Source organism: Leguminivora glycinivorella, chromosome 5 (genome assembly GCF_023078275.1).
Source record: "Leguminivora glycinivorella isolate SPB_JAAS2020 chromosome 5, LegGlyc_1.1, whole genome shotgun sequence".
Taxonomy (NCBI): Eukaryota; Metazoa; Arthropoda; class Insecta; order Lepidoptera; family Tortricidae; genus Leguminivora; species Leguminivora glycinivorella.
In genome coordinates, this window is record NC_062975.1 from 11,779,824 (window position 1) to 11,796,895 (window position 17,072).

Consider the following 17,072-nt stretch of genomic DNA (forward strand, 5'->3'; position numbering starts at 1 on the left):
AAGGAGAAGGTGAAAACCTTTGAAGATAAGCATGCTGACAAATCTAATAGCTGCCTGCGAAAATGCCTTCTTCCAAAAATAGACTCTCAGTGTCCCGTGAATTCCATACATCTTAAAATATAACAATATGTTGCTATACAACTGTCTCGACATGACGAGAAAATTTTGGACTAATTGAACAATTGGTCGACCGAATTGTTTGTATAAAGTTAATGTTTTCCCTCATTAACTCGCTAAATAAATTATTTTTCTAAAACATGTATTTGACAAAGATATATTTGAGTGTTGAAAGTTGGTTTATTTTAATATTGAAGATGATTTTATACAGGTATTTCATAACTTATAGATTTGTTTCTGGATTTGTTTAGCGCAAAGTTTGACAGGTTGCTCGGGCGGGCACCGTGCGCGCGCAACTATCCGCCATCTTGAATTTTCTCCCCATGTCACAGGAAGCTCGGTGGACGTAACAGCTGAGAGTGTACCTCACTGCTTATCCCCAACTCTTTTTTTAAACATTTAATAGTTTGGCTACAAACGCACATTTATTAAACAAAATAAATATAAAACAACATTCCGCGTGCACCGTTTTAGCAAGTGTGTAAAAACAAGTGAGTTACGACATAAAATTATCAAGTTATCGATTTTATACGTTTCAATTCGCTGAATTTGTTAGTGCTGTGCTTCAGGTTATAATTGTTGTAGTTAGTTAATTATTGTAGAATATTTTATAAAGTGAGAGTGGGACGAGGCGGGAAATCAATAAACGGCTGGAGATACGTCGGGTGGTGCGAAAGCTACAGCAGCGGATTACTGTTACACCAAATCGTACACAGTGACATAAAAAAATAATATAACAATTTACAGCAGAACAAATATAAGGTTTGTAATAGTTGTCAAAAGCTTTTTTAAATATGTTTTTGTAAAATAAAATGTTCATTCTTTAATCTAAAAAAAGTTTTAACATTCATAAGTTACTTTATATGGGAACAAGATACATAAAGAATTAAATATAATATCGATTGAATGTTTCTAAATAATTATTAATAATTAAAAAAAAAAACTGAAATATATGTCATTAAATTAGGTACAATTAATCCGCAAGTAAAGTTATAATAATGCAACATAAACGTGTTTTTGCAAATTTTAGAATATGAATAAAATCTACATTAAACATGGATGCATTATTTAAATGAAATGAACTAAGCAAGTTACTTCAACAGATTAAACTTTAGTATTACTACCGACATCAGACAATTGTGTCTGCGTTGTCTGAAAGATTTACATGAAACATAGATAAAATGAAAAGCTATTATTCTATTTTTAGATTACAACAGACCTTGTTAATCTGTCCTTTTTCTTATAGGTAGATTTAGTTACAATTGTACTTTCATAGATAAATATAACTAGTTGTTTTCAGGTCTCAAAAAATATCCGTACCTATAAACAACAAACCATTCGTTGATAGTAACTATAATATAAATGTGTAAATTATCAAATAGACGTAAAACAAAGTAGATAGATAAATATATCGAACGAACGAAATATATATTTTTTTAATGAAGCCGTAAAATTGGAGAATCGAATGTTACAGAGGTTGAAAAAACAGGCTCTAAGATTTTTTTATAACTCTCTAGTCCATTGTCAAAAATCATTTAATAACTATTTCAGAACATATTTGAGCATATTTACGACTTTTTAATTACCATTCATTTATGAAAATGTTACACGTATTTGTACTTACCTACATTTGTTTCAAGTGTAAAAAACAATACCGTTATAGGAACCTATTTATGCCAAAATAATTGCTCCCATATCGCAGAGGATGTGACGACACTTTTTATTATCTGCGATTCTGTTCAACGTGTTACATTCTCACTTATATCGAGTACGTGTGAACACATATCTAGTCTTTTTGCACCGGCTGTAGAGATATTTTTCCAATAACATGTTATTACAGATAATGCCTTTTATTGTGTAAAACAAGTGTTCCGACGACGTGGGCTTATTTGAATGTTAATGTTACGGATAATAAAGTTGGGTTTTAGTTAATGCGGCTTTGTATAGGCATTTGTAACGGGTTATGTGCTGAACTTGTGTTTAGTAGGACATAAACAGTTGAAGTGGTGTTACAAGTTTTCATTCGGGAATGTATGCGAAAATTATTGACGAGCACGAGATTGTTGGGGGAGAGGTGCTTTTTATTTGCATTTGTGTTGTTTGTTTTTGAAGCAAAACGTGTAATTTATTGTTATATTTTATCAATCATCGGTAATAGATCACGACGGTTACTTGCGAAAATTCAGTGCAGTGTTAGGATAAAAATGTAATTTAAAAAGATCATAGCAAGTATGTATATTCCATTTAAATTACCCGTACGAAAATAACAAAATCATACCTATTAAGTAGGTATTAAAATACTTAGCATGTGTATTCATATTCATATTCATTTATTTCGTAAATGTACAGATACATTACATTACACGTCAAGTTTATAATATACAAATTTAAAATTTAAAATAATGGATGTGTATGATTGTAGATGTAGAATCTATACAACTACGTTATTATTTTCATACAGCAAGAACGACATTTCCACCTACACATATTTAAAACCTAAGTTATTAATTAGGTACCTAACAGAGTTTTCTAAGAGAAGTGTCAGAGCAGTTACTTTAATAAGTAGATAGTTTTTACCGAGGCATTTTCTTTCAGATGGCTGGTGGCGGAGACCCAAAATGGCAGAAAGATGCATCGGATCAGAATTTCGACTACATGTTCAAACTCCTCATTATTGGAAACAGTTCTGTAGGAAAAACCAGGTATGTAGTACTTTCATAAACTACCATTAAACCGATTTGTTTAAATTCATCATTCGCTTACTTACTATGCCGTTAATTTGGAGCAGCCTGTCTTCGTATTAAACATAATTATATTTCTCTATTACCAGTCTTTTCTATAGCCTGTTTAATGAATCATTAACCTACCTATACGTTTAAAAGTTCTTACTATCATAGTCGTATTTTAATTAATTGACAGTGTGATAATGAAATGACAGTGACAGTTTTTATATATATCGAATACCTAGTGTTAAAAAGCTACATTATCATGCTCTCTCTACATATCTATGTTTGCTACCCACATTTCAAATGACTGTATTTCGTAACTTTTTTCCAGTTTTCTCTTCCGTTACGCGGATGACTCATTCACATCAGCATTCGTATCGACGGTAGGGATCGATTTCAAGGTGAAGACGGTCTTCCGCCACGACAAGCGGGTCAAACTTCAGATATGGGTGAGTTGCAACCGAGAATAAAGACAAGATTCGAACTCTAAGATAATGTAAACAAACTATTACTTCTGGGTATAACAGGCATTGGCGCTTGATGAGTTGTGCTAACTGGTATGATATTTTATCTTTAAGTTTGTATATTATTTATCTTTAAGTTTGAATTGACGACCGGTCTGGCTCAGTCGGTAGTGACCCTGCCTGCTAAGCCGCGGTCCTGGTTTCGAATCCCGGTAAGGGCATTTATTTGTGTGATGAGCACAGATATTTGTTCCTGAGTCATGGATGTTTTCTATGTATATAAGTATGTATTTATCTATTTAAGTATGTATATCGTCGCTTAGCACTCATAGTACAAGCTTTGCTTCGTTTGGGGCTAAGTTGATCTGTGTAAGGTGTCCCCAATATTTATTTATTTTATTTATTTATTTATTTATTTATTGCACCGTAAGTCAGTAGTATTGTTAAGCATAACCAAACAACGTCTATCAATTGATATAATAGGCTGAACTTTCATAACCCCCATCCCAATCTATCAATTGACCAATTAAGTCTAGACCATTTGCTAGTGTGGTAAATACTATGTGCTATAAATATCCAATAGGTCAAGAAAACTAACAAAGTTTCCAGAAAAAATATCTAAGCAAACTGTACAAAATAGCTGAATAAAGCTTACCAACTTATAAGTGCCATATTACATTTTTTTCAATTTGATTATTAAATAAGAGCGCCTATACTTAAATCATCATCAAACTTTATGTAGTGAAAAAAGCATTTCATAAAATAACACCCCAAGACGGCAACTGTTTTTATAAAAATGTACAGTTATGTATAAAAAAAGAAAAGTTGAAAAGAAACCATAGAAACATGCTATGTTATATACTTAACGACATGACAGTGATCCCCTCCGTTTATTTTCTGAATTTTGCTCTTCATTTGTTTTTGGACACTTAATGGGACCATCACTTAATAATTTAATTACGTCAGAAAAACTTTTTATATCGTCTTTATTATGTTAATAAAGTTCATGGATGACACGTTTTTAAGGAGGAAGTCAAAGAAAAGTAGCTAGTAGATAAAAATATGCAAATTCTGTTGGACAAGTTACGCGGGTCGAAAATTTACTTGTACCTTTACATTCTGTAAATCTCTCTTGAATTTATTTACGTATTTTAATCTGTATATGAGTGGGTACGGGATACTGACTATGTTTAGTCAGTTGAGAACAACTACCTATTTAGCAGATTACGGTAAGTATAATGTAGATTTCAGGCAAAATTATCCAAAATGTTGCACCCACTCGTAACTAACTGTATTAATAAAGGGAGACAACCATGGTAGCTATTATTTAGTAGTTATGGGTAAATAAACTATTTTGCACAGAGTAAAGGCCCATTCAGATAGATGGTTCGTAAAATCTAACATATAGTAGTATTGCGAACACATAAACTGCAGAATATTGACGCTACACACCATTCCGCCCACCGAGCAAATAAAGCGTTGTAATGAAACTCGCCTGTGAGATCTTGTATCGTATGTATGTATCCCGAAGGTGTGATGTGTAATAATGTAATGTATAATTTTCCAGGATACTGCGGGGCAAGAGCGTTACCGGACTATTACGACGGCATACTACCGAGGAGCCATGGGTTTCATTCTCATGTACGATATCACCAACGAGGAGAGTTTCAACAGTGTGCAAGATTGGTAAGTCACATTTTAAGGAGTAATGACTATCAAAAATGACGTAATAAGTCAGATAACTCACTTTGTAACCAGATAACACCAATTTATTGGCCAATTTTATATTGGTATCAATCGCAGATGTACAAAATTTAATGTACTTAGAATACCCGAAAAACGTACAAAATAACAGCAGATTTTTCATAAGTTCATGAATGCTTACAACAGTGCAGGAAATTACAGCTCTTGCGAAATCGTTTCTTAAAAGTATATGTTTCGTTGTTACGTGAGACAAAAGATCGGTAGAAGAACGAACATTAACTGAATAGATGAAGAGGTAGAATCAGATACTTAGTTGGGATACGTGGCGCGTATCGCGATAAAAACATTTGTGCTTAAATGAATGATCAGATATATCTTATATATTTTTATGAGAATTCATCTGATGTTTGTAATCATTATCTTTCCAGGGTGACGCAAATAAAGACGTACTCATGGGACAACGCGCAAGTGATCCTGGTTGGCAACAAGTGCGACATGGAGGAGGAGCGTGTTGTGAGCGCGGAGCGCGGGCGGCAGTTAGCAGAGCAGCTGGGCGTCGAGTTCTATGAGACCAGCGCTAAGGAGAACATCAATGTTAAGGTACCGTTACCATGGCGATGCAAATAAAGACGTACTCATGGGACAACGCGCAAGCGGCGCAAGTGATCCCGGTTGGCAACAAGTGTGACATAGAAGAGGAGCGTGTTGTGAGCGCGGAGAGCGGCCGGCAGTTAGCGGAGCAACTTGGCGTTGAGTTCTATGAGACCAGTGCTAAGGAGAACATCAATGTTAAGGTACTGTTACCATGGTGATGCAAATAAAGACGTACTCATGGGACAACACACAAGTGATCCTTGTTGACAACAAGACAAAAATGCTTTATAAAGTTTGTCTGCAGTGAAAACAAGACTTCAATACCAAGGAGTATTTTGCCTTAGTTCTATATCTATTATCGTTTGAATATATTAGGCAAGACTAACAACTGCAGTAAAAGGTTCCTTAACCCTGTCGTGCAAGCTACATCAAATTAAAATGTCGTTAAAGCTTATGTCTATAGACGCTGATTGCCTGATAGGCAATGTTAAGTATTTATAGTACATTAATGAACAGGTCTCTGGTTCCCATAAAGTCTTAAGTCATAATGTATCGTTTGTCCACATTTTCGTTAGTCATATTTTGTTTTTTCTTAGAAACGCGTCGCTTTTCAGAATTGCCATCAAACAAACCTAACCCAATCCAGCCTATCTATAGATGACCTTAATGGAAACCCTGAAAATTAACCGTTTCATAATTATGACCAATGAATCTAATGAAAATTTGGCAAGCATTATATTATGACTTTCAATCATTATGTCAAAGAAAGGGATCCGTTTGCTGCTTTGATGTTTTCCAGACATGCCTATCTAATTTTCATACCCGCCATATTGTGTCACAATATTGCTTTAATCGTGAAATTTCTTCACCAGTCCGTGTTCGAGCGCCTGGTGGACATAATCTGCGACAAAATGTCAGAGAGCCTGGACTCCGAGCCGGCCATGCTTGCCGGCGGCGCTCGCGGCCAACGCCTCACGGAGCAGCCGCAAGGGAACACGAGCAGCAACTGTAACTGTTAATGTACTGTCAATTTTAACTGGGCTATGGCTTTGGAAGCTGGTGATGCGTTTAGCACTCGTGGTAGCAGTGTCGTAAAACTGGGCCTCTAGGAAAATTTACAATCGTTGACTCTTTGTAGCGGACCCTCGCGCCAATACGGCACACGGCGGTCGGAACGCAGTCTGGCTCTGTCGAGCAATTACTACAGAAGAGCGATAGAGAAGGCTAGCTACGATACGCTTACGGAGCGTCAATGATTTCAATCTTGGCTACAGGCCCTGATGAGTCAATACAATATAGCAATGCACAAAATCCAATTTGTATTTAGTAGGTATTTACGAGGCATCTGGCGCTTAGTCGCTTGTAAGGGAAATTTTTATTCTAACATCTAGAGGTTATCGATCAGAATGTAACTAATGACCTTGTTCAGGCAATAGGACCAATCGATCATGCGTTAGTTTTATTTAGAACGGTTGAAATTACCTGATTCTCTCATTTTTCGTATACACATATTCTACTACGAGTGCTTTGTTCGCTAAATTATTTAGAGCTACCTCCAAGAAGTAAACCAATATTGAGGAGAGAGTAAGAAACATAGTTAATTTTAATCAATTTATACATTTCTGTATTCCTAAATTGAAATAAATACCCTTTACGGTTCCAATATTATGATGTTTTACCCACTACATAATTTGTCACAGGACATTAGATTTTAACACTACCATAGAATTAACACTTATAATATTTGAACGAAAAATATTATTATTACAAATGTTAAAACTTATGTGTATCTATATAATATTATTGATTATCTAGGTGTTAGGTAGATATATCTATTGTGAGCTGGAGTAGGGATCTGATACTTCTTATATAGCTAGTTGTTGACCTCCTGATGGTTCCCTTTCATTAGTTTTGGTCTTGTTGAGTCTTAGTTGTTTATATTTAGCTTGAATTAAATGTTGCGCATCACTAAGTAACATTATTTTAATATACACAACAATTAACAACGAGAAAAAAACAATTCAAGGATTTGAAATTCGTGTTCAATTAACATGAATCATTCTACTGAAATAAATGGTTTGGTTATACATAATCTCGACTTCTAAATACTAAAGCGAAGTCTTTATGTATTCGTAAAAATTTGAACCAAAAAAAGTATTGAAAGATTAGTAAATTATATTAATTAAAGCAGGTATAATAAAACTACTGTTAATGTTTTTATTTGTCGTCTATATTTATTTGGAGATATGATGAGTATTGATAACTTTATTGAACATTTAAGTACTTAATATTATAAGTAGCTGAATTAGTTGTTAACTTCGTTGTAGCTAATTTTTATTTAGCTTGCTGTCTATTTGTATCAGGTACTGCTTGTACTTAGCATTTCACTATGTAAATACGTTAACCAGTGTATAAAATGAACTACTGTATAGTATTATGTCTACGTACTATATAAATCTGTTTGTATTCTTGTTACTACGCTATGATAATACTAATAAATATATTTAGGTGTTTATTTAAAAATTATCGTTAGGATAAGTCATGTTTTATTTGTGTCCTTTATGTTTATTGCTTACGTTATATTATATTATATACCGTCTATAACGACTGGGTTCAACCATTTTATGTAATTTGTATTTATAAATACAGATTTGAAATAACAAAATATTCAATACTGCATAACATTACACAAGTGATAACATGCTGAAAACGTACTATTATTTGGGATATGTACGTTTTGTGAAGGAAAGTAAATCAATGTCAGTTTGGTAACGATATTTAAGTATTTGTTTTTTTCAGCATGCAGCAGCAGCAGAATTTCATAAGCTATATGACGATATTGCAATGTCAAGGAAGCCGAAATATTAAATCATAACTGTTCTAAACGGACACAGCAATTCACTTCTATTAACTTGTCACTCTAAAAGGGTACCTAGCATATATGAAAAGTCACATTATGAGTCGTTAGAATTAGTATTTTAGTGTTTTTATAAGAATGTTTTCTTTTAACTCACACTGTCGTTATGGGCGGATCCCACAGTAGGTATTGAGTAGGTATGTGTATCTGGCGCGTTTCCCTCATGTGAAAATTACAACTAGGTGTATCTGTAGAAGACATAGACAATACGATTTATATCAAGTTATGTTGAAACATGAGCACATTTATTTTTTTAGATACTAATTATGTATTATTTAGATTTAAGAATAAGTCAACGTTTTGATTTGGTGAAATCGAACTATTAAAAATACGTAACTATTTAATTAGATGACTATATTTCGATTGCTTGAAGAAGAAAAAAGTACAATCAGTACAATCACGTTTGTCTATTGTACTTTTGAAGCAGAATCCAATTTATTAAAAACTATAATGAAATCTTATCTTATGATTCTTATGAATTATCAATAGAAAAAAGTATTACGTGTTTATCAAAGCCTAGAATCAGCTTGAAAAAAAAATGTAGGTATGTTTTAAAATAATTAAAAATGTATGTGTCAATCTGACAAATATAATAAACTACGACGGGAAACATTACAAAATTTTAGAGAGAAGCTCTTTTCGATCGACTGTACCTATAACTTGAAACCTTTCTAGGTTTGACCTGGCAGAGTAAATAAGTTTTGTTAACTTATCGTCATTATGAAGGTGAATCGCCGGTGAGTGTAGTTCGTTACAATATAAACTGTAGCTGTGGATATAATTTCCACATTTTATTATCGGCCCGATACGAACAATGTTTAGAGAAAACTAAAGGACATAAGTTTATGAGGTATTTGTACTAAACGATGTGTAAAATCTTCAAGAAAAGAGCGAACACCCATCTTAAAGGCCGGCAACGCACCTCCAACACCTCTGGTGTTTCGGGTGTCCATCGGCGGCAGTGATCGCTTTTACCATCAGGTGACCTGTCTGCTCGTTTGCCTCCTATCGCATAAAAAAAAAACTTAACAGTAGTATCGATTCCGCAGTCTTTTGACAGCAAAATCTTTTAGTCATCCATCCTATAGGTATTGGTTCGACGTGTCATCTCTCTGACACTTAAATATGATTGAACAAATGAGTGCGAAAAATTACTCGATCCCAGCACGGGAAGCATGGTCGCGCGATAGACGATAAAATAGCAGGCCGTCCCTATCGCACTATTTGTAAGTGCTTCCCGTGCAGTACGATATATCTAAAATGTTAAAGTGTCATTGATTGCTCGAATAACAGTTGCTTCTCCATATCTTATCCAAAACTAAAACCGTCTAGTGTCGTATCGTAAGATTATCCTGAAGTTCGAATTGGGCATAACATAAATCGGATAAGGCGTGGCGTAGCCGGAGGGAATGGGCTTGTTAAAACAGTAGTCGTATCGTATTGTATCTAGCAGTGTGTGTAAGCCCTGTAGCAGGGCGCGAAAAAGCATATCGTAGTGACGGGCTTTAAAGGCCAGTTCAGACGGACACTGATATGAGAACGATATCTAAAAGATTATGATGAGTTAGATAATGGTGTCCCACACTGGCTGTTTGTTATGAATGTTGTATAACATTGTGTGACAGGGACAGCGCGATGGCATTGACATTACAGAAGTAGGAGCGAAATTTCGCAGTCAATATTTGAATGATGTCTGTTAGATATCCTAATGGTATTAGTGTCAGTTGCAATTGGCCTGTTAGTAAATTGTGTTATTTAGCAAATAAATTTAACCATCATATTTTTGCTATATTTAAGTTTAATTTGCAGAATATGTAAACTTAATGAACGTTTTTTCTACAGTATATTACACAAATTTTGGCATGATAAGCTGCAAGAAAGAATGAAACTAGTAGTATTCATAATTGTATGTTATATAATATTTGTTGTGTGTTAAAGGAATTATTTAAAGATACACCCGTGTAAAAGATTCACGAATATAAATTATATAAATTATTAAATATTCAGATGTTTCTCTGATTCATTACTTCTATGTATACCTGCATAGATTATAGTACATTGGGCAACAAGGGGAGGAAGTTGAATATTACTAATGAGAGTAAGTTAAATCGCGACGGCTTGCCGGAGCGATTTAAAGACTCGAGTTAGTAATATTCATACTCCCCGAGTTAAACACAATGTTCTTCATCACACTCGCAATGTAAAAAAAAATATGTAAATAGATTTAAAAAAGTTAAGAACGGTACAAGAAATTTCATTATTCCCTTGGGAAAACGAGTTTTCTATAACCTACGCTCCGCCTGCGTGCAATAGCACATTTAAAGTGCTGGTATGATGAAAAAAATATTGTAAAGAATTATAAACTATTTTCGGCACAGTTCTTTATGGTAGGTTAGAATAAGCTTGGTAAAATAAGCTTGGTAAAACACGTCCAACTCTGGTGGAAGAAGACAAACTAATAATCAACATCTAAGCAATCAGCGGGCGTAGCACACTAGTGGGATAAACTTTATCGCATCGGTGCGTCTATCGCTTTCACATTGCGCAAATAGTGCGAAAAGGATAACCTTTATCGCGCTACTGTGCTTGCCCGCCAGGCATACTATGAAAGACTCTCATACATATATGAATTAACAAAATTCCTTATGTTCTGACTATTTTTCCATTCGTGTCATCTTTCAAGCATTCTACTACTAATAACTTTCGACACGTTCGATGGTTAAGATAAAGCGAACCAATTCGAGATTTGATTTCATATACATAATAATTGTATAGATAGAAAAGGACACATACAATCCAGAAGTCTATCTCATCCACAAGCCTATCTGGGTTGTCCAACTGGACGCCGCCCCGCTGGCCATCCTAATGGTCCAAGAGCTGGCAGGATTTTGGAGTAGGTCCTTGAGGCAACCTGGAAAGGTGTTCAGATGCTTCTCTGATCATAGCCAACATCAGGTCTGCAAGTCTGGCAGCTGGGGAGCGGGGCTTTATCGAGCTATGAATTTTTAAAGATTTAATTTTTTGAGGCCCAAAAAAGGTGTTTGAGGCAACCCGGAATTATTAAAAAGTGAAAATAGAGTTCCTCAGAAGTCGCATAGTATTTATGCCAGATCATTTGGCCGGGTCCTTCACCGTGCCAGAACGGTACAAAGTGGTAAAAAAAATAATTCCAAAAAAGGTTCTTGAGGCAGTCTGTCATTTTTACCAGTGAAAGATGAGGGTCTAAATAGCCATGGAAAAATAATGCCATGACATGAGGTGGGGTCCGTACCCTGCCATTCGATCTTGAAAGTCATTTTTTTTGTTTTTCGTAAATAACTCGTAAACGGTGGCCCACAGCAAAAAAATATGTTAAACAGAAAATATCTACATAAAATTTCCTACAAGAAAGGTTATGTACGTTTTTTCGATAGGATCAATATATAAACGGATAATTTAGTAAGAAAGTTTTTTTAATCGATTACATGCTCCGTTTTTCGTCAATACCTCGTAAACGGTGGCCCACAGCAAAAAAATATGTTAAACAGAAAATATCTACATAAAATTTCCTATAAGAAAGGTTATATAACTTTTTTCGCTAGGATCAATTTTTTAGTTGGAAAGTATTTTTAAATAGATATTTGGGCCGTTTTTTGTTGATAACTCAAAAACGGTGGCTCACAGCCAAAAATAATGTTAGACAGAATTAATCTACATAATATTTCCTACAAGAAAGGTTCTATACGTTTTTTCGCTAGAATCAATATTTTAGTTGAAAAGTACTTTTAAATACATTTCATGGGCAGTTTTTTGTTAATAACTCGAAATCGGTGGCTCACAGCCAAAAATAATGTTATACAGAATTAATCTTCATAATATTTCCCACAAGAAAGGTTCTATAACATTTTTCGCTAGAATCAATATTTTAGTTGGAAAGTATTTTTAAATAGATTACATGGGCCGTTTTTTGTTAATAACTCGAAATCGGTGGCTCACAGTCAAAACTAATGTTACACAAAATTAATCTACATAATATTTCCTACAAGAAGGGTTCTATAACATTTTTCGCTAGAATCAATATTTTAGTTGGAAATTATTTTTAAATAAATTTCATGGGCCGTTTTTTGTTAATAACTCAAAATCGGTGGCTCACAGCCAAAACTAATGTTACACAGAATTAATTTTCATAATATTTCCTACAAGAAAGGTTCTATATAGTATTTTTCGCTAGGATCAATATTTTAGTTGGGAAGTATTTTTAAATAGATTTCATGGGCCGTTTTTTGTAAATACCTCGTGAAAGGTGGCCTACAGCTAAATAAAATGTTCACGAGAAAAAAATCTACATAAGATTTCCTACAAGAAAGGTTCTAAGTATACGTTTTTTCGCTAGAATCAATATTTTAGTTGGAAAGTATTTTAAAATGGGCCGCTTTTTATTGATAACTCAAAAACGGTGGCTCACAGCAAAAATAACGGTATACAGAATTAATCGTCATAATATTTCCTACAAGAAAGGTTCTATAAGATTTTTCGCTAGGATCAATATTTTAGTTGAAAAATATTTTTAAATAGATTTCATGGGCCGTTTTTTGTAAATACCTCGTAAACGGTGGCCCACAGCTAAATAAAATGTTCACGAGAATAAAATCTACATAAAATTTCCTATAAGAAAGGTTCTATACGTTTTTTTCGCTAGGATCAATATTTTAGTTGGAAAGTATTTTGAAATAGATTACATGGGCCGCTTTTTGTTAATAACATCAAAAACGGTGCCCCATTACCAGAAATAATATTAAACAAAAATAATCTATATAATATTTGCTACAAGAAACGTTATGTAAGATTTTTCGTTAGGATCAATATTTTAGTAGGACAGTATTTTAAATAGATTACACGAGCCGTTTTTTGCAAATAACTCGAAAACGGTGGTCCACAAAGCTAAATCAATCTTCAACGGGAATAATAAAATAAATAAAATAAAATAAAAATAAAAAAGCCTTTTATTTCTTGCATTCTTACAACGTCAATAATTCTTAAAGATTTGATTATATTAATTTCATTTAAATTCGGTCTACTATAATTATAATTACTAATTTATTACATATAATTAATTATGTCAAATATAGTTCCATACGTCATTTGTTTGCAAGAACCCCTTCTCGGGTGAAGGCCTCCTCCAGAGTAAGCCAGTTGGATCTGTCTTGGGCTTTTTGTATCCAGTTTTTTCCTGCCACCCTAACTATCTCGTCCGACCATCGCGTGTATGGTTTTCCGCTAGCACGTTTCCCTTGCGGTCCTGGCCATATGGTTATTTGTTTCGCCCATCTGTTCGACTTCATCCTGGCGACATGGCCTGCCCATCTCCATTTTTGCTTTTTTGCGTACTGTAGCGCGTCTATCACCTTGGTTTTAGATCGGATAATGCTGTGATTGATTTTTTGGATTTTTCTAATATTAGTAATACTTCTCTCCATACTTCTTTGGCATGTCGTTATTTTTGTTTTAATATTTTTGGTAAATTTCCAAGTTTGCGCTGCGTATGTGAGGGATGGTAGTAAGCACGAATCCATGATTTTCTTTTTGAATTTAATAGGCATTGACGTGCTCTTGAGAACTTCTTTTTGGCTCCAGAATTTGTTCCAGGTGATCTTGATTCTCCTGTCGACTTCGTGTTCAATATTTTTCATGTCAAAGGATATTTGTTTTCCGAGATATATGTAGTCTTTAACGTACTCCATTTTTGTATCATCGATATACAGTGGTTTTTCCGTACTATTAGTCATTAATTTTGATTTGCTGAGATTTATTTCTAGCCCTGTCTCTCTACTAGCAGCCTGTAGAGTGTGTATCATATATTCCAGGTCCGTAAAACGTTCTGAGAGCAGGACGATGTCGTCGGCAAACCTTAGGTGATTTAGGTATTTACCGTTAACTGGCAGCCCTCGGCCAGACCAATTCAGCTTGCTAATAATCGCCTCTAGTACTGCTATAAAAATCTTCGGTGACATTGGATCGCCCTGCCTCACGCCTCGTTCTATTTTTATTGGCGGGCCGATACTTTCCAGTTGGACTCTACTTGTGGTATGTTTATAGAGTTGTTTTAAGACTTCTATGTACTGGAGCTCTACTTGTTGTTCTTTTAATGCCTCCCATATTGACAAGTGAGATAAAGTGTCAAAAGCTTTTTGATAGTCTATGAAGGCAATGTAGAGTGGCCTCCGGAACTCCTGGTATTTTTCAATTATGAGCTCTACTGTATGCACATGATCTATTGTTGCGAAACCGCTCCTGAAGCCTGCCTGTTCAGCTGGTTGGTGGTTTTCTAAAGTGTTACTTATTCTTCTTTCTATAATTGATGAAAACAGTTTGTAGAGACTTGGCAGTAAACTAATAGGCCGATAGTTTGCAATGTCGTGTGGGTCGCCTTTTTTATAAAGAAGAATAATATTGGATTCCGACCACTGTTTTGGTGTTACTGTTGTGTTAAGTATTAAGTTGAATAGGTGTGCCAGTGGGTGGGCAAGAGATGTAGAGCCGTATTTCAGTGCCTCGTTGCTTATTTTATCTGGGCCTGGGCTTTTCTGTAGCTTCAGTTTCTTTATTTGCTGCATGACCTCTATTTCATCAATTGCTCTGACTTTATTAGTATTAAATCTTCCCTCTTGTAGCTGATGACCATGGCAGGGTGGCGTTTTTCCTTGATAGAGTGTTTTGTAAAAGGTTGTTGCTGTAGTTAAAATGTCGCATCTTTCATGTGATGTTTTGTCTAATTTTTTAACGCCTTCTATCCAGGTTTTGTGAGTTTTTAATTCTTTATATGCTCTTTTTAAGCTTCCGGATGAATTAAGGTGCTTCCGGATGAATTAAGGTGAATAACAAACGGGAATAACAAATATAAAATTTGCTACAATAAAAGTTTTGTACGTTTTTTCGCTAGGATCAATAATAATTAAATAGATTTATTTATTTATTTACACAAAGAAAATTACACAGTATGACAGTATACAAAACTAAAGCACCGTGAATTTTAAATAAACATTACAACAAGTAACACAAAATTAAATATTGTAACGCGAACATTCACCAAAAACGTATAAACACAGTGCAAACAAGCTTAGTTTAACCGGCCGCTACTAGATGGCGCCACCGGTACTGGTTTTCCGAGTGAACTTAGCAAATATTTAAGTGTTCCCGTAGACTTAAAATTCTAAAACCTAGTGCAACATGTGTTAACGGGTGCCTAGAATTTTATAGTAATCAAGTCAATACGTAACTCTTAGATAAAATTCGTCAAATTGTTAGTTTGGCAGTCCGTCAACAGATGGCGCCACGGGTATCAATATTGTGATATTGAACCCCGATGTTTAAATATTTAAATCATGGTACACCGTTCCCGTAACTTGTATATTTTACTGAAGTAACTAGTAAATGTAAAGATTGTAAATAAGTAGTCAAACATGTAAAAAACATACACCAATGTTGGTACTAAGATCAACTTGTCTGTTACACACAAAGCTCAATAGATGTCGCTGTGCTGTGGCGCATTTCAAAGTTAGTTGTCGCTATTAAGATTTTTCCTGGGATAACGACCTCATCCACTGAACAATGTTTAATTTGAGAATTAGCTAGGAGTCAATTGCGCACACATAGTGTACCGTTTGGGACCTTTGTAAAGCCGTTTGACTACGTTTACCACGCTCCCCTTTGCGCTCGTCGGTTGTCCTCAAGGACGCTGTACGGCCTTTGGAACCTCGTTAGAATAGGTATTTAGCAATTTTAGCATAGTGTTGGCTGAATAAACGCCCGAGATTACTACACGTCGTTTCTATCTTCGCCTACGCGCACGCCCCACCCCTCTTCGGATTTTCATCCTCTACATCTGGCGCCCAACTCGAGGCCGTGCTGTGACGTCACGAGGTTGATGACTATCGAGACACGAAGAGCGAACATTTTGCGGGAACAACGTGTAGAAATGGCTGTTAACATGTCAGAAGGACAGTTCCAGCAGCTATTGGAGGCGATCACCAGCGCTGTACGTGCCGCTCCGCCGCCGGTGAAGCATAGCTCCTTCGCGAAGGCAACTTTCTTCTTCGTCGGTAAACGGGATCCAGCCTGCGTGCAAACGTTCCTGACAGCAGCTACGTGTTTCAAACGTCTCAATGACGCAATACGTAGTTTGCCTCTACAAGCGACCGCTCGAAAAGCGGTGAAAGTTGAAGTGCTGCCACCAGCCACAACCACTACCTGTACTGCGACAGCAGCGCCAGCGCCGTCTCCGCCACCGCCCGTCTACACGTGTTATGGGTGCGGTACGCCAGGCGTTGTTAGGAGCAGTTGCCCGAAGTGTGCAGTAGCTAAACACTACGGAACGCACCTACAGTCTTATGGAAGAGGGGGAGACCCAGAGACTACCCCTGTACCAGCAACCGGAAATGAACGCGGACGTGCTCCCACGCCGACCACAACTCAACGTCGACTTTCCTGTCACTGCGCCGGGTCGACTGCAGTTCCAGAGGGGGAGACTGTAACGCGAACATTCACCAAAAACGTATAAACACAGTGCAAACA

At 35.6% G+C, this 17,072-nt stretch overlaps 1 protein-coding gene across 4 annotated transcripts; it reads left to right on the top strand.

Moving 5' to 3' along the window:
• The first annotated feature begins 474 nt into the window (after nucleotides 1–474).
• Nucleotides 475–10,547, top strand: LOC125226578 (ras-related protein Rab-3). Of its 4 annotated transcripts, none has more exons than XM_048130580.1 (6): nucleotides 475–608; nucleotides 2,713–2,819; nucleotides 3,175–3,292; nucleotides 4,875–4,993; nucleotides 5,440–5,611; nucleotides 6,478–10,547. In XM_048130580.1, the coding sequence occupies exons 2-6, from the start codon at nucleotides 2,713–2,715 to the stop codon at nucleotides 6,622–6,624; spliced, it is 663 nt and encodes a 220-aa protein (XP_047986537.1). In that variant the 5' UTR covers nucleotides 475–608; the 3' UTR covers nucleotides 6,625–10,547. The 4 variants fall into 4 exon arrangements, with proteins under 4 accessions (XP_047986537.1, XP_047986535.1, XP_047986534.1 ...); XM_048130578.1 differs by lacking the exon at nucleotides 475–608 and adding an exon at nucleotides 618–879; XM_048130577.1 differs by lacking the exon at nucleotides 475–608 and adding an exon at nucleotides 2,121–2,191.
• Nucleotides 10,548–17,072: the final 6,525 nt, after the last annotated feature.